Source organism: Rhea americana, unplaced genomic scaffold (genome assembly GCF_003343005.1).
Source record: "Rhea americana isolate MKP2758 unplaced genomic scaffold, rheAme1 scaffold_288, whole genome shotgun sequence".
NCBI classification, from domain to species: domain Eukaryota; kingdom Metazoa; phylum Chordata; class Aves; order Rheiformes; family Rheidae; genus Rhea; species Rhea americana.
In genome coordinates this window covers 288,500-310,376 of record NW_028186410.1, presented here as the reverse complement: position 1 = coordinate 310,376, position 21,877 = coordinate 288,500, and the positions used below count along the sequence as shown (strand labels likewise).

The 21,877-nt window shown below is 38.4% G+C and overlaps 1 protein-coding gene across 1 annotated transcript in view; it reads right to left on the bottom strand.

Annotated features, from left to right (window-relative positions):
* The window catches only part of LOC146593614 (uncharacterized), a 166,095-nt gene that overhangs the window by 49,743 nt on the left and 94,475 nt on the right, over positions 1-21,877 (bottom strand). The window contains exons 15-16 of the mRNA XM_085308958.1: positions 5,539-5,757; positions 3,845-4,097 (exon numbers count right to left, since the gene is read on the bottom strand). Of these exons, the coding sequence (XP_085165084.1) occupies positions 3,845-4,097; positions 5,539-5,757 (472 nt within the window). The remainder of the gene's footprint in view (positions 1-3,844; positions 4,098-5,538; positions 5,758-21,877) is intronic.

The window sequence follows — 21,877 nt, the reverse complement described above, 5'->3', positions numbered from 1 at the left end:
ATTTTAATTTATGTACATGTATTATCATGTCTATCTGGAACGTATTAAGTCGGAAAATGAAATGTTTCTCCTGTACCCGATTCTAGTGTCCAGTCAGTTCAATTTGGAAAGCCACAAAGAGCAGCCTGTTACACCAAAGAAGCAACAAACATCTACTGTTTTAAGACACAGCCCTTTTACCTAATACATTCTCCTGAGAAGAAATCGAGACACAGTGAGACCGATACCACTGAACAGATTAGATTGTACTTTATACGGCTTCCATTGCTGTGGCAGCATTAAAGATATCTCTTAACTGTAAGTTGCATTGCTAATAGCTGCTTCATAAGTACATGACTGTTATACATCCTACTTAGCTAGGCAATCAATAATTCATGTTCAACTACTTTTTAAAAATATAAACATGAATAACTATTTTCATTCTACTCAGGATGACATAAATCTTTAGCATACTGAATATGCACACAAAATTAATATTCATAGATTAAAATAGCTGTTTAATGGGGAATACGGTGGTTTGTGTATTTCTGCAACAATTTACAAAGACTCTAAATGATTTTGTAGCACTCTGTGTTTCATTACGCTTCCAGTAATGCAGTGAAAACATTTCCTCAAAATTCTATGGTTTTCCTCTACCCCCCCCCCCATATCTAATTTTTAAGAACTAGCTACTGTTTTGACATATTATTGCCCTCTGCTGGATCAATTTAGAAGAATTCAGCTACATGTCATGGGTCTTCTGCTCAGAGCTAAAATTAATTCATCTCTCCACTTTTCTTTTTTTCAGTGTGACACAGTGACAGCAGTATCCATACTGAATCATATTAACGTATTTGTAAGGACATGGGAAATCACATCTCCCAAAAATCTGGTATTTGTCTTCCAAAACGAAATCTGTGACCACTAGGATTCAAAAAACCTGCATCTTCTGGAGGAACTTGCCTGGGTTAATCCTCAAGACAGTCAAAATTTTCTTCCTGTTTTTGACTACCCTCGCTGTGACATGCATAGCAAGGAGTTCACTGAAGCTCTGACAGAGTTGGACCTTGAACTGAATTCACCAAAATTGTAGGTAAGTTTCCTAACCCTGCAATGAGCCTTCTACAAACTGAGAGTAAATCAAGCCTGGAATCATACTTCTGATACAGTGTCTTAAACTACAAGTTGAACATTTACAAGTTCAGTGATGAGTGCTACAAAGAAGATTCTCAAGTATATTTTCTGTTCTCTCTCCACCATTTGCAACACTGCCAGGTTTCTGTAATGGAAATCACAGGTCCCAGGAGACTGGTAATGGCATATAAAGACTAGTCACTAATTCAGATCTGTCAGTATTCTTAAAAATAAAAATAGAAGAAAAAGACATTATCTCACAGTTACATTCTATCTCCATGTTCTATCTTCTCTGCTTGCATAAAAGCTGGATGCCTCCTTACTCGTCTTACAGAAGAAACTGCCTGCCAAGGAAAATCCTCTGCAGAGTAATCACATTCTGACATCCCCCCAGAGAGGCAGAAGACTGAATGGCAAAGAAGGGTAAATTTCTCTTTTATCCAAGCATTTCATTCCGGCAAAGTGAAAAAAAAATGTGTATTTTTCTATCTATTTTTTTAACAAAGAGATTGTGTCAATCTTTCCATGTTTTTCAAAGACATGATCTAAGAAAGTTGTCTTATTTTTAAATTGTTTTAAATATATTTATCAATATCTGACTCAGGTACTTACCACACCATATGGCGATGGTGATATATCTCTAATTATTTTTGCAATCTCTAATTTTTTTTATGATGAAGCATATCCATGTGAGTAAAGAAGGGTTACTCTCTGCATTTTACAAATGAAGAAAGAATATACAGAGAGACTAAACAACTGGTCCCAGGAAAGCTCTGACAGAGTTGGACCTTGAACTGAATTCACCAAAATTGTAGGTAAGTTTCCTAACCCTGCAATGAGCCTTCTACAAACTGAGAGTAAATCAAGCCTGGAATCATACTTCTGATACAGTGTCTTAAACTACAAGTTGAACACACATACCCTTCCCCTGACATTCACCTGCTCTCTAGTCTTCCTTTAATAATAATAAAATCATCTGGTAAACAAATAAAACTGTGTCTCTTGGACTATCTTTAACCTTTCATAAGTATTCAGTTCATTTGGGATACTAAAATATATTGTAACATTGAAATAACTCATATTACCACAACACAATATTTTAAAAATGCTTGATCTAAAATAGATTGGCAAGTAAACCCGAAATAGCTGCTGAAAAAATGTCAGGGGAAAAAATCTACAAATGCAACATCAGAAACACATGCAAAAGATATAGTTTCACTTTGGAAAGAATACACATTGTAGAATACACAATGTAGAATGTGTATTGTAGAATATTTGAACAAATGAGTTTCTACCAAAGATAATCTTGGTGGGTAAAATTGCCAGATTTTCAGTATGAAAGATAGTGAGAAGCGTGGTTTTTTTAACATTGAAAAGAAAATCTTAGTTACTTTATTCGTATCTTATTTTTCCCTCTGACAAAGCACAGAAGTCCTATTTGAAACTGATAATGAATTCAGTCTGGCTAGAGCCAAGCACAATTCTGCTGAAGCCAATAGGAACAATTTTCTCAATACAAGTGTGAGAAAGACTTTTTTCAGTTTTTCTAAATGTGCCAGTATTATGGGGGAGTTGCCTTTCAAATATTTAAATATTTCCATCATGGATATTGGTGAAATATCATTTTTTCTCCTGGGAAATTTCAATTTCAATTAAATCTCAATTCTGTGCATGGTTTACACTATAAAAAAAAGGGGGGGGGCAGTCCAAGTGGAAACTATAAAAGTGTGTTGCCACATGCTTGAAATACAGCAATTACCTCCTCAGAGAGTTCAAATTAAACTTCTTGAAGAGCCAAATTTTAATTTTAAAAAGTACTGCAATGGGAAGCAGCTTAAAAATAAAGGAAAAACACATTTTTACAGGACTTCTTATAAGCAGAATACAGTCTGGTGGCAAGGAGTCAGGAGACCCGAGAAAACCTGACTCACAGYACGGGCTGTGGCTTCTCAGTGGGAAAATGTGTTATTCTTACACGTCGCTCCAAGGCAGGCCGGTCCCTGGAGTCCAAGAGACCCCCACGCACACACAAAAAAGCTCTCGCCACCTGACGGCCGCTGAAAGGACTCTGTGGTACCTGCACAGCGAGACCCAACTCTGACACGCACGTTACGGGAGGCTGGACGCTACATCGTATGTGATGGAGGCTCTCCCGCCGCCAAGGCACACAGCACATACATAGGCACTGCCGGCGTCGGTGGCTTTGCTCTTGTGATTTTAAATGCTATGAGGCTGTCACTGTAAGGAAGTTTCTCTTCCCATCTTGCAAGTCTTTTCTAGGTGGGCCAATAAATCGTAGTAACTACCTTGCATATCAGAGAAGTGCACAATAACTTCTCCTTTTGGTTTTAGTATTTTTTCAGTTTCTCTGTTTCAGTGCTTGGAAAAATCTGAAATGCTTACAATAAGAACCACTCATTAACCCATCTCCATTAATATCAAAAATTGCAGTAATCCTTTTCAAAGCAGATGTCATCATTCCAAGACTGGATTTACTTTCTTATCTCCATATATGGCTTGTACATTGCTCTTAATTTTATGTAGAAACACTGTGACTCCATTAGACGGGAATTTTGTTAATAAAAAGGTAATGCATAACATTGTTATTTAATTTCTTTTTAACTTTCATGTTCCATTGCCAGGGGTTGAAATTCATATCTTTCACTGATTCACTGAATAAAACAAACTTCTACGTCACGGACTCATGTCCAAGTTATTTTAAGTGACTTACCCCCAGGAATGAATCCACTACAAACACAGCCAAGGGGTCTAGCACTGTCCAGAGTCCCATAGCCATGATAAACTTTGACAAGAAGGAAGGGAATGAGTCAAACAGTTGCTGACAGCCCCATCTGATCAGAACCAAAAGCAGCAGCCCTGCGTTCAAGGTTAGGGGTCCCACCACAACCATGGCCAACTCTTCACTGGTCTGCAGCAAGGAGTTCTGATAGCACAGTTCAACAGTGTGAGGGAAAAACTGGAATCTGCAAATAAGCAAAGTAAGAAGGCAGCAGAGTGTCTGTGTTCTTGGGCAGGCCATTAAAAAAGTAGAATAATGCATACAACACTTTTCAGTGTAAAGTTGAATCCTTAGGTTGGTTACAGCCCTTCATATGATAATAGAAGGATAAGCCAGCTTTGCATCCCCAGGTTAAATTCCTGATTTCACTCCCCAGACCCCAAATAGGGTCTCCACCTATCTCTCAACAGGATTATACCAAAAAATGTATGAAGCTATTCAAAAACAAACAAACAAACAAACAAAAATCCTTTCTCCTCCTCCTTTGATGCCCTTTTACTCTCAGTCCAGTGGGCACACATCCAGACTCTCAGGACAGCACAGGCTGGGTTACAGAAATGCATTGGTGGTCACAAACGTTGCTCTGAGTACAGGCCCCAAGACCTCACCCCTCTCCCCATACCGCAGTATCTTTAGAAACAGCTGCACAGAGCAGCATAAAGCAGAAAACATGTCATGGAATCCACAAGCATCTTAAAAGTGACTGAAAATGTCTCACTTGTACCAAGGAGCAGGGTTTTGACAAGCTCAGAGCACTCCCTGCAACAGGCAGTAAGCAAACAGCCTGGTACTGCAGGAGACAGGAACTGCATGGTATTACGAGCTATATACAGATGCAGAAATTTAAGGAAAAAAAACGTCAAGACAAGCAGTAGCTTAAATTTTTCTCCTGCATCCATCCACACCTAATGACTAAAGTAAAAGTGGCTTGATTTTCACTTTGATTTGTATTTTTGAGAGCTACCATTGAATCTGATGGAACTAGAGGGTGTTCAACTCTGTCGCTTGCACTGACAGCCCTCGGTCACAGATTTGGCCACTAATCCGAGATCTCTTGCTTGAAAGTGTTATCCTTAACATACTCATGTGCCTGAGATTGCTGTGATTTGAACATGGCTTCCCCACTGCCCCATGTTGTTTCCTTCTGTTCTGTTTCCTTTCCTTTCACAGAAGCTTGATGCTTTCCCCCCAAAAGGTTTTAATGCCAGCTGGGGCTGAGACCTCCTGGTCTTGTGCAAGGCTAAACGCAAGAGATGTCTGGCTTTCCATTAAGATCTAGAAGATCTTCTTAACATATCATTGCTGACCACAGTCTGCCCAGATGCCCTGTTCAAATTCTACCCAGCAATCCCAGTATTATCCAGTTTAGCACATAACATCCTGTTCTGGGTTGATGATGTTACATCATTAACACCYTTCTGTTAGAGTCACTTTTACTTAGCAGAGTATCTGGAGTCCCGAATTGGTTCTTGTTCTCCTAATCTTTGYGGAGGCTCTTATCTGGGCTTGCATGCAGCTTCCTGCCACAGGCTTTAGTTACCAGTTCTGTTCATAGTATGAAGAAACCTTTCAATTTACCTATTGGTAGAAATATCCCAAYTGAGAAAGAAGGTAACTGGACTTACTTTGTAACAGGAACTGAGATGATCTGAAGGAAGAGCCACTGACTACAATAATGCAGGTAAAGTCTCACAAACCAAAGTACGACTACCAACAGCACAACCAGCCAGAAGTCCCAAGAACACCAGTGTGTGGTTCCCAGTTCTGAGAAGACTGCATATATCCCAAAATGGAAATGTTCAAAAATCCTTTTAGACAGCCTCACTTCTACAGCAGAACGGCAGCTGGAAATACATGGAAATAAAACAAAGAAGAGTCATTTGGAGGAATATACAAGGGAAAACAGTCGCTAAAACTCTCAAGAATTCTGTCATAAAGATAAATGTTATGATCAGAGTGAGTGCCACATTTGATTGACCAACATATCTAGGTAGGAAAAAAAAAGAAGCACTTTTCTTCCAATACAGAATGTCTCGATGAGGGGTGGACTCCTCCCAGAAATCACACTTCTGCTTTTATAAAGAAAAACAATGAATTATATTTTAAAACAAGCTTTTTAAAGTCTTTTGCTTTAATTTTAATTTTCTTCTGAATTGATCTCTAAGGAACACTTTGTCGCCTCTTTTCCTTCTGAGAAAGTGCTAAAAGAACTCTCATGTTTGTACCAACAAGTATTCATTTTAATGGAAAACATGAACAGTTTTTTGGTGTTTGGGTAAGAGAACTTCAGTCAAATATTTCTTTATATGATGTGGGCTCAAGCTCCTCTTTAAACTGGTTCCATGTGAAAGAGAAAATAGAAAGGAAGCTACACTTCACATTATTCTACTACTGAATGTGGTGTGAATTGCCCTTTAAGCTAATTACTATGCTGCTTCAAAGCGAAAAAAAGAAAAAAGAAATCAGATGCAGAGATGTAGTCTTGGCACTACAGTGTCCAGAAAACTGGAATCTCTCAGCTGATTCAAAGCTAAAAAGACAGTAGCTTCTTTGACCTTTTGAAACTTCTGACTGCTACGCTTATTTCCACAGATTTAAGTGACTAAGCAGATGAGATGCACAACTGCAGAACCAAATATGACGCCATTGTGCTCTTACCATTATTTGTATTGATTGAATCTTACGAAAGTTCAGAAGCATAAAGATCTTTTTGTGGAAGAAAACATGTTGGCCTTTTTAAGTGTAGCATATGACTGGAAAAGAAACAACAGTGATACTTGCACTGTACTTTATACTCTTTCAAAGCATTTTCCTGTCTACATATACATATTTCACAGATGCGTGTGTTTCTTTCTCCAGCAATCACAAATTCGTGCCCATCTCTCTCTCAGAACTACAAACAGTAATGGAGAAGCTTAAAAGGATTCTGTTCTTGCTCTAGGTTGGAATAAGCAGCAGAAATAACAACCCCAAGTTTGCCAGTCACAGGCAACACACAGTCACAGGATTTAGGGACTGGCCTTGGCCTTACATTCGTGACTGCAGACTCTCGGTGTTGAGCGGGATGTGTGTGAGGGAGGAGGCATAGCTTCAGCCGAGTCCCTCTTCTCAGGGGAAGGCTCATGTGTTAGCTACCTGGCTGTGTGAAGGACAAGAGGAGAAGTTACCAGGGGTGCCTGCCTCCGTGGGAAGGATGACGGAGTTCGTGGAAATGTCCTGAAGATTTGATGCCTGGCTTGTTGACTGCGAGTTGGATTACACCACTGTTGACAGTCTTATTTTTTCCATCTTATTCGTAGTTGGAAATAGGCCTGTATCTTACAGTTTTATCATCAGTGTTCTAGCTTTCCATCATCTACAGATTTGTTTGTTTATGCAAAAATGGCAAGAAGATTTTAATTCCACTGTCAGTAAGCAAATAATCAGTTTATGGGTTACTAAGAAAGCCTCAAGTACATATCACTAAACACAGAAGCATCTATTTGGCTGAAATAGGTGATTCTCTCAATGACTGTAGGTTGATCTGCCAGGGATTTTGAAAGACTTTTTGAAACATTACAGTCCAGTTCGCTTGTACACAGTCACAAAGTCCTGCTTTATAGACTTAAGGCCGGAAACCAAATCTCCTTCCCTGTTAACTGTTTACCCAGAGCAGCCCACAGGAGCAGCACAGCACATTTCATTAATATTATGAAATCATATTTTTTGAGAAAAAAAGAAAATCCTCATAGGCCAATGAAGTAAGAAATACAATTGGCTGTGGAATTATACTAAAATAACCATGACATTCCAGATGTTCTTAACTCTGAAGCTACATTTCTTTTTAAATAAAAGAAATTCTTGTTCCCTTTAATTATTTCCATTAAAATCTACAGCAAGGTATTCATCCATTGAGGAGAGTTAATAGGGCAGGRTTAGCCACACAGTTTTTCTAGACTGCATAGTTTGTTTTTTGTGGGGAAAAATATACATACATACAAGGCTATTTAAGCTCATAATATTCTTCTGATCCTTCATCAAACAAGCAGAATCATATAGATGTCCCACTTGGCTGCACCCAAGTTAGAAATCCATATCCTATAGAGCTCACAGCCAATCGGCATTTGTGCTGAGAGTACCAGTAATCATGTATTTTCCACAGAAATCTGGATTGAGCTCACCACCTCCCTTCATGTAAGAGTCACTTGCTAATAGACTATTTGGGTTCACTTTACTAAATGAAGTTACTTCTGAAAAGGCAACATTGGAGTGAAATGCTCACTACACCATTTGTAAAATGGTTTGAGACATAAATCCTCCCACTGGACACACAGATCGAGAAGGAGGGCATGCAGCTCAAAATAGAGTCCTGAAAATACCAAGGCCTCTTTCATTCACAGAGATCCTGAAGCACGGAGAAAACTTAGGGTCCAAAACTCCCAGTTGTAAAGTGGGACAATTTTCTCCTCATGGAGGCAGGATCTGGCTATGCAATCAGTACTTTCACAGCAGTTCACGAATACTACTCTAGCTATATAATTCATTGTWTTGGAAGCTGCTTGCGTAAACAGCATGAATACACAGTACAAAATGTGGCTATCTGACTTTTTTAAGATTTAGGCAGCAATGAAAACATCCAGCTTGTGCTCTGGTCCCTCTGTTGCTTCCCATTTCACTTTCACTTTCAAGAGGTTGAATATTCAAAATAGAGCCAATGACCTCTACCAAGAAAGCTGCAATTTTTTTTTAGGACACTAATGAAAAAGAGCAGAATGAAGGTCCATTCTTTGCCAGCCCTGCTGAGATGCCAGCGCCTTCTGCTAAAGGAATTTACCTGTTGAAAACTTACAAAAGAAAATAGACAAATTCAGACCATGCTCACTGTTATCAGATCCCCAAAACTCCCCACTAACACAGATCTAGCTTAAACCAGAGTTTTAAACATGATCTCTTTACTTCAGTACACATTACCACTGGAAAAGCAAAAGCAGCTCAGAAATTCTACAGAATGACAAACTTTCTGGGAACCAAAGAAAATAGGATATATGTATCTGTTAGGTAAAACCAAACAAAATTCCTTTTGATTTTTGAAATAGCAGTTTTTCCTTAAATGATATTATAATCTCATCACACATCTTTACTATAGTTCCCAGCTTTTAACTGGAAATTAAAATCCTCCTTACTGTTTAACTTGTCAAACAGTCCAGATTCTATGAATACTGCTTCCATACTCATCTGCACTTCCAGGTGACTATATAACACTTTGAAATGAACATTATCAGTAGTGGCAGAAGTTGTTGGAAAAACTGGCATATCCAGTGACTCAATGAGGACTCCAACCCATAAAGAGAATATCCTGATTTTCTTAAAAAGAAACGCAGCCCAATGGATTTGTAAGTTACAGCAAACTATTCCTGAATACTTATTAATCATGGTGTAAGGCTGTTTATTGGCTGTCACTTCAAAACGCTGGTCTTAAATGATATCTTCTATTGACTGCTTTGAGGAATGAAGAAGGAGGAGACAGAAATATGAAATGAAATGTACCAAACAAGTGGAAACAGCCCCTTTAAATATCTTTAGAAAGTGCTACTAGTGAAAGCTTGTGGGTGGAGTGACTGTGCTGGCAGATACAGTTTCTGGAGATTTATACRAAGTTGCTCTAGGGCAGAGAGCATGAGTATTACCTTTCAAAAACAAAACAACCCCTCCACCCACAAAAAAGAAAAAGAAAAAAAAATCTCAACCCTCAGGTGAAAACTGAATAAAGCTCCAAACGAGAAGCCACTTGAGCAATGGATTTATCCATGATTCCTTGGATTACTTGTAAGTAATTTGGCTGAATGTGTCTGTTCTAGGGCATTAGTTTTGCATTTTTCTTTGCAAAATGCTGGAGTAACAAATAGCAGAGACCGAATTACCATAAAAACAGGTCAATTATTTCAATTAAAATTGTTCAGAAGGAAAGAAGCGATGCACAGATTCTCTTAAGCTACACTTGATGATGATGACAGGAAAGTAATGGCTGATAGAAGGCACTGCGTGCTGTTGGGTGATAGCTTTGCGGCTGATAAACTGTAGTGAACATTTGTACAACACACTGAAAGGCTGGCACTTAGAGCGGATGGTAGGGGTAGATCCTCAGCTGATGTAACCCTGAGCTATGCTGATGTACACCAGCTGAGGCAGTCCGGATCTAGTCCTGACTATATCTATTACTTACTTACATTGCATAAAATAAAGCAAAATAAATGTTCTATGTCACTCATAGAGTCAGAGAAGATATTTAAAGAATAAATACAGGCAGAAATGACTTTACACAAATTATTTTCAAGGGATCACTGTCCTTACAGCCCAAGAATTTGTGCAACATATTAGTTTACAGATAAAATACCCCTCCCTATCATCACCACAAATGGCAGCTATTTAAATTTGGTGAAGAATCTATAAATCAGTCCAAGCTCTTTATGGCTTATCAACAGTGTTCACAGAGTGTTCATAGAATCAGTAAGGTTGGAAGGGACCTCTGGTGATCATCCAGTCCAACCCCSCTGCTCAGCAGGGAACCAACTGGCCCATATGGGAATTGAACCCATGACCTTGGCTTTATTAGCACCATGCTCTAACCAACTGAGCTAAACCTAACCCCCTAAAAGATATTTCTGACCAGAAAGTCTATAGTAACATGAGAAGTCATAAATCTTTTTCTTTATTTCCTATCATATCATAGAATCAGAGAATGGTAAGGTTGGAAGGGACCTCTGGAGATCATCTAGTCCAACCCTTAGCATAGCCCCGTATGGGGATTGAACCCACGACCTTGGCATTAATATACAGCAAATGTTGCCCTAAGTTACTACAGTGAAATGTTATCACTTTCAGTGGAAAATCACAGCTGTACCTGACGATATAGCTAAAGATAATACATTAATACATGTAGCCCTTAAAAGAGAAACCAGTTAATAGCACTATTGATGATGCATCAGGCAAAATGGAATTTGGTTCCTTTCATTATGGATAGCATAAACATGTATAAAAAATAATTTTATTATCATTATTGGGATTTTTTATTATTCCTGCTGTATAATATTTTTCATTTATAAATTTCACATTACATTACAAAGACATTATCTTTATCCCAAGCTGTACTGATGATACAAATGACTTTGCTCAGTAAGCCGGTGGCAGAGCTAAAAACTGAGCTCTGCTGAGTTATAGACTATTGCTCTATTCACTGAATTCCTTGTAAAATGTTACCTTTATGTTATTTGCGTGCAAAGTGAATATAACCAAGGAGAAAATCTGCTAAGGATGATGACATTATTTTTGCCCATCTCTTTTCAGGACACAGCCATGCTTTATATCCTGCAGTTTGCAAGCACCAAGAAAAAAAACTATCATGAAAAGTTAAACTGATAATGAGCCATAGGCACTGAAGAACACTTCTAATGAGAACTCAGGTTGCTAGCAGGGGTTGCCTGCTATATGAGGGAGGTGGTAAAAAGGGATCTGAAGGAATACTAAGTAATAGCTTAACATGAAAATGCTTGCAGATGCATTTGTTCTACAGCTGGCTGAAAAATTCGAAGTCATGGTACAGAAGAAACGCTGGAAAACATGTCAGGCTTATTTTTCAGGTACACCTGTGATGGAAAAAAGAAACTGCCAGAATTACGCAAAATCCAAGAACACAGAAGGAAGGCTTTAGTAATTAAACAGGCTTGCAAAGCAGGCAAAAGAGTAAGCCAATAATTGCACAGACCAGTCTTGTTTTGGGTTGCTGCAAAGAACCTGATATGAAGATGTGAGTGCACCTGGCGACACCAGCTCTGCCAGAGCACCGTAACTCCCTACAATGCTGAACAGCAGTGCCATGGTGGCCAAGCTCCGTGAGGAGACAGGGCCAGCAGGCAGCAGTCTCTGGATCAGCTGCAGCACAGGTGTGTTTGCATCATGTGCATAGTCAGGAGCCAGCACAAATTCATCACTTGAACTTTCCCTGCAATTCACTCCCACTGAGAAGTTCGGGGGGGCATCTACCAGCACAGCTGTTGTTGTCCCTTCGAGAGACCACATGAGTTTCTTCATGCTCAGGGATGGACACTGAGGGTCAATGGTCCAAGACCTGTTCATCAAAGAGGCAGGAGATGAAGTGCTAAAGGCTTCTTCTTTCTCTGGATATATCCGTGCGAACCCTCAAAAGGCTGACACCACCTCTCACTATAAAAGGATTTTTAACAGCAGAGAATAGGCAGGTTCTTGTCCTCAGCAGCCCAAAGGTGTAAGGCCAGCAGAGGAACCCGTTTTCTGCTTTCTGCCAGCTGAGAACATCCTGGGGGGATTAACTGAGAGACTCTCAAGGAGAGATTTCTTACCAAGTTGAGAAAAGAAGGATAGGAAGGAAGAGAGATCAAATAATTTAGGTACAGTGGCAGTAGTTCTGGAGGACAATGTGGTTCCTGCTGGGAAAGTCCAGCATTTCGCACTTTTCAGTTTTGAATTGCATTCAAAAATGACAAAGCAAAAATGACAAATACAAATGATTATCATCATGACTGTAGTTTAGGTAGGCAACTAAAACTTTGCCTATTTCACGCTCAACTGCATTTTCATGAGTCTCTTGGCTTTGCAAAACAGGCTGGAAATCTTACAAGAACAGACTTTGTTAAAATATTCCAGTCTGTCGGGTTCCAACTCTGGATGGGAACAAACATGAAAGAAGAAAACTCAAGTGCAGCTTTCGGAACTTTTGAGAAGTTCTGTTTTATATTTCATTCTAGAAATGAACAAAAGGCCGCGGAGAGTCTCTGAATCTGTTATTCATCCTCATGACATGACTAGGCCAGTCAAGATGTAAACAAAAGCCTGTAACTCCTCCACTACTTCTTGCCCTCTGACTGTTTTAAGTAAATAAGAAKACAATGAACAAAGGAGAGAAAGACACAATGGATATCCAGGAGGATGAGAGAGGTCAGTGAACGTATTGATCTCTCAAATGCAGAGCAATCTGTAGAGCTGTTCTACCAGTAAACAGCGTGAATGTTCAACTTTGTGCATGAGCACAAAAAAACGTTAGGCCACAAAAAACAAAACTTACAAGGTGATGAGTMAATAAATACATCTTCAAGCTCATCTATACATAACCTTCAAGCTCATCTATATGTACATATATATGTGTGTATRCATGTATGTAATAACCTTGATTCAGCTAAGAGAGTGCCCTGTACCTGATGTGTGGTACTGTCTCTACCTTGACACAGAAAATATCCCCAAGGACATTTGCTCTATCTGGAGGAAAAATGTAATATTCCTGCAGACCAAATACATCTCTAACTTCAGAGAGCCACTAAACACTCAAACACCATCTGTGAGCTGTGCACTCAGCTGTAACACACCAATTCAGCTGGCAGGCCATTAGGAAACAAGACCATGAAGTTGCCAAGTTAAAATGGCTATCCAGTACTAGACAAAACTCCACCAAGCAAACAGATGAAGTTTATGGGGAGCATTACCATTACAGCAGAGAGTAGTGAGGTTTCAAAATAAGAGACAGCCTTGTCATGTGGGGGAAAAAAAAAAAAAAAAAAAAAAAAGGCGCAGTGAACTTAATTAGCAAGATCACCACACTAAGAGCATCAGTCTCCACAGCTAGAGTCAAATGGCTGGGTACCCTCAGTGAGAACAGACTCATAGTTGTTGTGGACGGAAGCAGGGCAGGAGACACATAACACATACTGAATACTGCATTTCAGAAAGAGCTTGGGGTGGCGAGCCACACAGCAATGAAACTTCGTCTTAGATGAGTACAGACAGCCCACAAGTCAAAGCCCTTTTACTTGTTCAATTGTATCTATTTTTGACATCAAAAGGCTGAAACAGAAATGGAATTCCTGCATGCTTTCATTGTTTCTCGTGCGACCGTTAAATTGTGTATGCGAGAAGATGCTGCAGTTAGGATGTCAGTTGCTAAACTGAATGCACAGCTCAGTTCATGCGCACATTTATAACACTTGCACACAACAGGACTAGGTGGGTGTGAAGATGAGAGATAAAAAAGTGAATCTCTAGCTTTAGCTTGTACATTAAAATGCTTCTAGAGGACCATTAGTGTTATACCAGTCAGACCTCTAGCAGATTCTGTACTTACCTGACAAAAATGACTTTCTCCTTCCATAGCAAATTTTACAAGGATGGACTAAGTAAACAAAATGGATGGGCTCTAGGGGAAAGATGGGACATATGTTTAGAGTAATTTTGACATTTGAAATTAATTTTTTGTCTCTATATTGACTACMTTTTCTTAGTTAATATTATTTGGTGTTTCAGTATGTCTGCATTCACAGAAGAGTTTGACACAGGAATACTGATTATTTGCTATTCCTTTCCTACTGTTTGCCTTTCTGTGTCTTCCTTCAAGGAGATTAAAAACAAAAAGTCGTCTTCAGTATCCGTGAAAACAGGGAAGTATGATGTGACCCAGGTAATGCCAATTAGAACGCAGTTCAAAATAAATTTTTATGACTTTAAACAYGGTCAAATAAGGCAATTCATGAAACCACAATGAAAATGTAATACATTAAAAGAGAAGTCTCACAAACAGAAGACTACAATACAGACTTTGTCCAAATGTGGCTATAACCAGCCATTTGGAAGGAACTCTTCTTCAAGGTTTTGATAAAAGAAAACAGTCTAAAGTCTGAGCAGGTGCTATAGTGCTATAACAGTGCCTTTTAAATAACATTATTGCTTTAACATACACATTTTTTATGAAAGAAAAGAATCCATTTTAGGCCAGGTAAGTTAAATCTTTAAAAAGAAGAGAAGAGGACAAGAAAAGAGGAGAGGAGAGATTATGCAGAATATTCTAGGATATGATGGTATTTAAAAACATTGTTAAGTGGTTATCAAGATGAAATAACTTAGATACTGTACAGATATCTTAAATTCAATTACATTATGAAAAAACACAGCTATAGGAAATGTTGAACAGAAATATTCTAAATGGTCTTTATAAACACCACTGAAATTATGGTAAAAATTATCCATATAATTTATTCAAACAAAATGCATCACATAATAACAGTATTAACTTTTTAATTTAATGCTGGTTATTATATTTAGCTGCTTATCCTAGAATGTAATTTGTGTTGATAGCTCTGGAAAAAACCCAAGCATTAAARAACTAATTTAATTCTTTCTGAGCTATGTTTGATTCAAAAATATTTCTTTTAGAATGTCCCAGTCCTGCAGAATCTGACTAGAAATCCACCTTGAACTATGTGCACTTTGACTAACTCTCTCCCCAAGGCAAAATGATCCTGCATTCAGCAGGGCTTTATCCCAGTCTTCTAAGGGACTTACACAGAATGTACCTGATATAACTGGACCAGAATGTCAACCATGATAGAAATTATGATCAAGACATGGACAATACATAATGAGAACCTTATCTATTTTACAGTGGACTGCTATTGGTAGGGGAGTACCTTTAGGGGGTTGTTTACAGAAATCAGGTCTCCCGCCCTTAAAAAAAATAGAGAAAGAGAAAGAAAGAAAAATGTGTAATTTCTTGTTCAGTGCTCTCCTCTGCTTGTTATGCTATATGACTTAATGGATACTAGCTGTGTTTAAGGTGTTCAAGAGGACTATAAAAGGCCTGGCAGCCTTTGGAAAGAAATCTCACATTTTTTTTCAACATAAAGACGTGGCTTTAGTCCTCTGGTTCCACAGGATAAAGCAGAAATTAAAAAAAAAAAAAAATCACAGCTTGTTTCTCTGAAATCAATGTGTGATTGCTAGCTGCACTGAGAGTTTGAGAGATATCCTCTTATCAGAGATAATCTCTAGATAATATAATTTTTTCTACTGCCCATAGCTGCATGTAAGACATGGCAAGACAAATGCAGGCTTCCTTTCCTGTTGGTATCATCTATTGATCTGGTGAAATGCTCTTCATCTGAAATTTCATTCCCAAAGGGGACATTTGGTATAAGAAGCAAATCTCTCTGCCTGGTGCAAAGAAACCCTGAAACCTGCTAATTACTACATAGCATCACCGTAATATATAGCTCTCTAACTGCATAAAACTATCAGCTCAAATGAGGCATGTGCCATCCTTTTCCTGACGGAACTGTTTCTTTGCAACACTGAAAGACTAATAAGATAAAGTCATCAAAGTGTTTCAAGTGTGTTCTAGACAAAACCGTGCTCTGGATCTGTGTTTTTCTTTGAGGTTATTTCCTTCCAGACACTTTCTGAACACTGCTGTTCTGGGTGTGACTAAATGCTCTCCAATAGGAGCTAATAAACAAGCCAGTGTCACCATGAGAACCACCAGTATCAGAATAATGAGAAGCAGATGGCAAAGGATGTTGTGGTACGAAAGAAGACTAAGTCTATAAACAAGTCCCTGCAAAAAAAAAACATTTGTTTGTGCATCTACACTGCCCATGCCATGCCTCCTTCCATAGAGCATGCTGGCCACATGCCAAAACATTGCCACTCTTATAAAAAAGGTTTGTCAACTGAGGGCACAGAAAGCTAGGACTTAGAAAAGCCAACTTCCTTTAAAAATGTAAATAGACTCRTAACCTCATAGCTAATCAATACTCACAGGAATTTTCCAGGTTCAAAGAGCTTTTGATATGGCTCCTCAGTATTTACAATTTCATTAGCATGAAGAAGAAGAACAGCTTTTTTGTAAAGAAAATAAAAAACTTCAATGGATACAGAACATGTTGGACTTGTTACCTCCAACCAAAAGAATGCTTTGCTCAAGAGTAATGAAGGAGCTTGACATACTTTCTAAAGATGACAACAAACTTGTTCCTTCAGTTCAACTATAAAGAATTATTAAACTGCTTACCTGTGACACAGCTTCTAAAGATTTGCCACCCAAAAGAGACTTGGTTTGGGGACTTCACCCACTTAAYATCTGGGCAGAGCACAAGCTCTGTCTGATAAATGACAGTTGGCATGTATTGAGCTTATCAYGCAAATAACTTCCCTCTTTTTTTTCCCCCCTGTGTATATATATCTGCAAGTATACWGGTAAATAATAACTTATTTTAAAAATTTTGTAAAAATTCACAGAAAATAGCTTGTGACTGTCTTTTTATGAAGATATGATTCTCCTTTCTCTTGAAAGCTCTAGACTTTCCATCAAAGAACTCCAAATACCTGAAAAATACAACTGCAGTTTTTCGAAGAGCCTGGGGCACCTGGACAACAGATGCAAGAGACATTCAAACTCTAACCTTACAGAGGCACCACAGAGGTGATTCTAAATCTAAGCTTTAGGAGTTTTTATTCTACTGAAAGGATGGATTTTTCAGCAGGGAAAAACAAAACAAAACAAAACAAAAAAAAAAGCCAGCTTTCCGATCAACCTTAGCAATTACTCAATATTTACCTTTCCATCGACAAAAGAAAGCATCCACAGAATCCTAGAGGACAAAAATCCCATTATCTCAGACCTGTAAGGTTTTTCATTACTGGTCTGAATTCAGACAAGCTTTCCCTGACTTGCAGCAGACATTATGCTCCTTCGACCCTAAGTGATAGCTAACTCATTCAAATAGCAGTAGCCACAAAGGAATTGTGTCTTCCATACCTGGACAAACTGACCTTTCTCAAAACTCAAAGCAAAGGGATAAAAACATTAGCGAGTCTATTGCTCCTTTCCTCTTCAACAGCTCCTGGTGAAGCAAGGTCCTTTTCAGTCCTTCCTTCCTACCTAGAGCTTTTTGCTCAATTGTAAAGCCCATTGTATTAAACATATTCACATAATGTCAATTTTGTTTAGCTAAGTAACTGCTCACCTTCCCATGAAGCTGGGGGGGGGGGGCGGTGTTGGAGGGGGTTGGTAGCAGTATACAGATGTAAAATCTTCAAGAAGTCAGGCAGTGCAGTCCAGGTGAGGTTTCCAAAGACAGCAAGAGAATTCAGCTGCTCAAACACAGCTAAAAAGAGCAGTGTGGTTACAGGATAGAGACTACTTTGAAAATCTCTGCTTCAGTTCCAATAACAATGCTCTCTCAGGTTTTTAGTATTTTCTAGCTTCTTTTCCAAGCTTAATATGTAGCTTTAGGAGTCTTCATTTCCTCACGGATCACCCTAAAACTTACTTGATCCATAACACATCAGAACTTACACTTTTTCTAAAACTTAAGTTTTCTTGCCGCTGATATTTTACTTGCAGGACCTTTAAGTTGTGTTAACATACCGTGGTTTTGTTTTTGTTTTATTTCACTTCTGTTTTAACCTGAAGGCAAATTGGTTCACAAGTCTTATTTGATGTGTTTCTTTCAGCTTAAAGACTTCAAAACATTACAGAAGAGATTTTTTTTCTCTACTTATTTAGATATCTTTTATTTATCGGGCTCAAAGTTTGGAGGTAAATTTTATAAAGACCATGCCTTTTGCCAGTGAACCTTCTGCTACACTTTTAGAGGCACTCAGCAAATTCCAGCAGTGGGTTTCTAGACACAAAAGACAAATACAGCCACTCCATGACTTAGATTGGCTTTCTGTTTGTGGGTCATGAGACTTACTGCTGAGCGTGTCAAAAGTTGGTTGTGGCATTTAATGAAGGTCATCAGCAACTTCAGAGTTCCCATGGCAAAAGAAAGAGTGTTCCCTGGGCTTGGGTTTTTTTTTTTTTTTTTTTTCCTTCCTTCTTTTGGGGCTTTGAGTGGAATCTGAGACAGGAAACAGTACATAAACTCAATTATTGCAAGAGAACAAAATTAAAAGCATGGCACAAGCTGGTGTTTTGAAAAATGTTGAACTGTACAGTTTTTTCTTTTTTTCACAGACATCATTTCAGATTCAAAATAAGAACTAAATTTCCCTTCAATTGGAAAGTTAAGAGTCATTCATGAAATCAGGAACAATAATCATACTACATTATACCCTGTCTGAAGTATGTCTCAGGAGGGCTGTGACTTGTCATAGCACGAAGGAACGCGGAAAAATGATTGCTTGCTGCTTCAAACAGGAGATGCACAGCTAAGATGTTCGTTAATGAGTCAAAGGAAAATTAACTCATATGTCTAATAGTTCTTTTAATATGGCCTCTAAGCCTTGATGTGCCAATTGTCAAATTACCCCTGATGTTCTTTCTTTCTCTCRGTGATCTTGTGTAACAGGGTGAGGAGACAGAAATAACATTTCTTTTCTTGGCCTGTCTTGACACACTCTCTGGGCATGGGCATCAGACCTCCAGAAAAATCAGATGTCTTAACCCAATGGCCTTAGCCACATCAGGCCGGGTTTAACCTCCCAAATTCCAGTACTCTGGTTTYGTGACTACTTTGTATTAATGATGCATCTCTTCCTGGGGCGTATAGTGGTTGAAAACACAGTCTTAATAAAGTTCAAATTTTTCTCTCCTGCTTTTCCTCACTGCTCTTGAGCACTTTGACTGAGGTCAGAGCTTGCTTAAGCAAGTCAGGATMTCTTCTCTCCCTCTGCTTTCCCAGCAATGATCTCTCCTCTGGACCAAACTGCTTCTTCTACCCTGAACCATCTTTTGTACTTTTTCCAGTGCAGCCAATGAAAAGGCCTTTTCTCTTACAGCTTCCATTCTTTTCACATTATTATCACTCAGATCCAGGATGGAAAAAAGTGACTGCTCAAAATTCGCCTGCTAGTCAGCTCTTTGCCTGGCAACAAATCCTTTGATAAAGATGGGCTGTTGTTTGTGTAGGCTCATCTAGGTTTATTGAACTGATCTTTGTAATTGTCTCTGATATTCTGTCAGTTGGTATTTCAGTTCAACATGAAATTAGGGGATAAAAAAGGAGATAAAAAAAAAGAAGGTAGATGGGGTACATATTAAATATGCAATTTGTARTCTAGCACAAATATTCATGGAATCCTCAATATTAAACAGCATTTGAAAACTTCATGTGGTCAGACTCTTTAAGCTGTAATTCCAGAAACTGAAGAAATTCTACTTATGATGTGATTTTTTTTTCTGTTTTTTCACATGAGCAGTGTGATTTGGAAATTAACTCTCTAACAGATCAGAGTAATAACAGATCTCCAAGTACCAAACTGAATTGGAAAATACAGCTTTTTTTTGTGTTGAATGAAAATCATATAAACATAAATATCATAAACAGTATGTCAGATTTTTTCTGTTGTTRTTAAAAAAGAATCATTAAGGTATCTTTCACAAAAATCTCAGCTAATCTACTTATCCATATCTCTGTCTTGACTTTCCCATAAGTAGTAGATATAAATGCATTATACCACACACATAGTTAATCCAATAGTCAGGAATGTGTCAGATCTACCACAAAAGTACAGTCCATAGAGCAGCATGCATGCCGTATGTCCAGGACATCTAGAATGCAGCAGATTTCTTGCACATTTGCATCCTATTAGTCCACACACAATAGATCTAAGATGTCTCAGGCAGAGAGAACTCCCTCCTCACGTTGCTGTAGAGCTAGACTGTACAGCCCAGTGGATGCATCTGGAATATTCAAATGGGCTGTCAAGGGTCCAGACATCTTGAACAAATGTTGACAGTCTTCAAATTCCACCCATGCACAAAAGGCAAAGAGGGGTTTCATCTGAGAAAAGACAAGTTCTGTGAAGCTGGGTGAGAAATGAACATAAAACTCAGTACCATTTCTTTGAGACTATAATGATGATTATAGTCTCATTCTGAGATTATGGTAATAATTTTTGAACACTTCATCCAATCAGTTCTTAAAATTYAGGGAATTCTCCAGCCATCATTGGCCTGAACTCTATTGATTTTGGTAGAAATTGAAACAAGAATGCAGGTAAAATGTAGGAGAATGGGCACAGAAAGGGCAGAGAGGGAGCTTACAAATCTGATTGAAGGCATGTAAAAAGCATCCRTGTGAAGCAGAAAAAAAATGCAAAAGTCCACATCTATAATATTTTTCCACGCTACACATCATATCACAATGAGAATATAGTAAGGATGCCAAGGCACAGGCAGCAAGGATATTCTCMCCAATTTTTCAAGTAAGCCAGTAGCAGGTTGGGGAACTGTCCTTAATGTCCATTTGTTCTTCCTTCACATTAACTCTAACTCTTTGTTGCCAAGATGAAGCAGTTRCTCAAGGTAATTACCAACGTAGGCAAAGAGAACCTGTACTATTTATTCCATGTTGCATGGGAGCTCACCTTAATTAATGCACRAAGGTCTCTTAAAAATATTTAATGCAGAATAAGGATGGATGAGAAGTGGTTTTCCCTTTGTGTGAAGTTTTTCAAGTACAATTCTGATCCCAGATTGGGATGAAAATGTTGAAATCATAAAAATGCTCATGAACTGAAAATCTGACAAATGATCTGTTTTGATCATTTAAACTACTTTGAAATGATTTTGACCTTTTCAATAGAAAATGAACCTTTCTGTGTATATTAAAACATGTGAAACAAACGTCATTTCAAAACAAATGTTCTTTTCAAAATGTCAGGATGGAATATTTCAACAATCTCAAAAATTTGTTCCAGTTATCGTTTCCTAAATCAGAAGAGGAGTTATYATCAGCTCTTTTCCACAATTTCATTTTTTTGCAAATCTTAATTTTCCAGTGAAAAAGGCTTTGTCAAAAAAAAAATCTCAGTCAGGGTAATAATACCACATATCTATGATTCTGATGCAGTCAGATGCTTCCTTCATTTCAGTGGGTAGCTAGAGACAGATTGTAAAATAGCAGTGTGTCATCTATTCTGGCAATCAACATTAAGCATACAGGCACAGACTTGAGTAACAGGGACGGTAAAAAAAAAATTGCAGAGTTAAGCATTGTGGCAGACMGTACAGAGTACTGAGATTGCCCTCATACTAGGAAGGAGGAGTGCAAATTCAAAACACATCTTTTATTATTCTAAGTGATTTGGGGACTGTCCTTTTGCTAAGAGATCGTGCTCCGACTTGGCCAGAGGGCTGCCAGAGGCTGAGTGGAAGGWCAGAGGAATGCTTGGCAAGGCCCT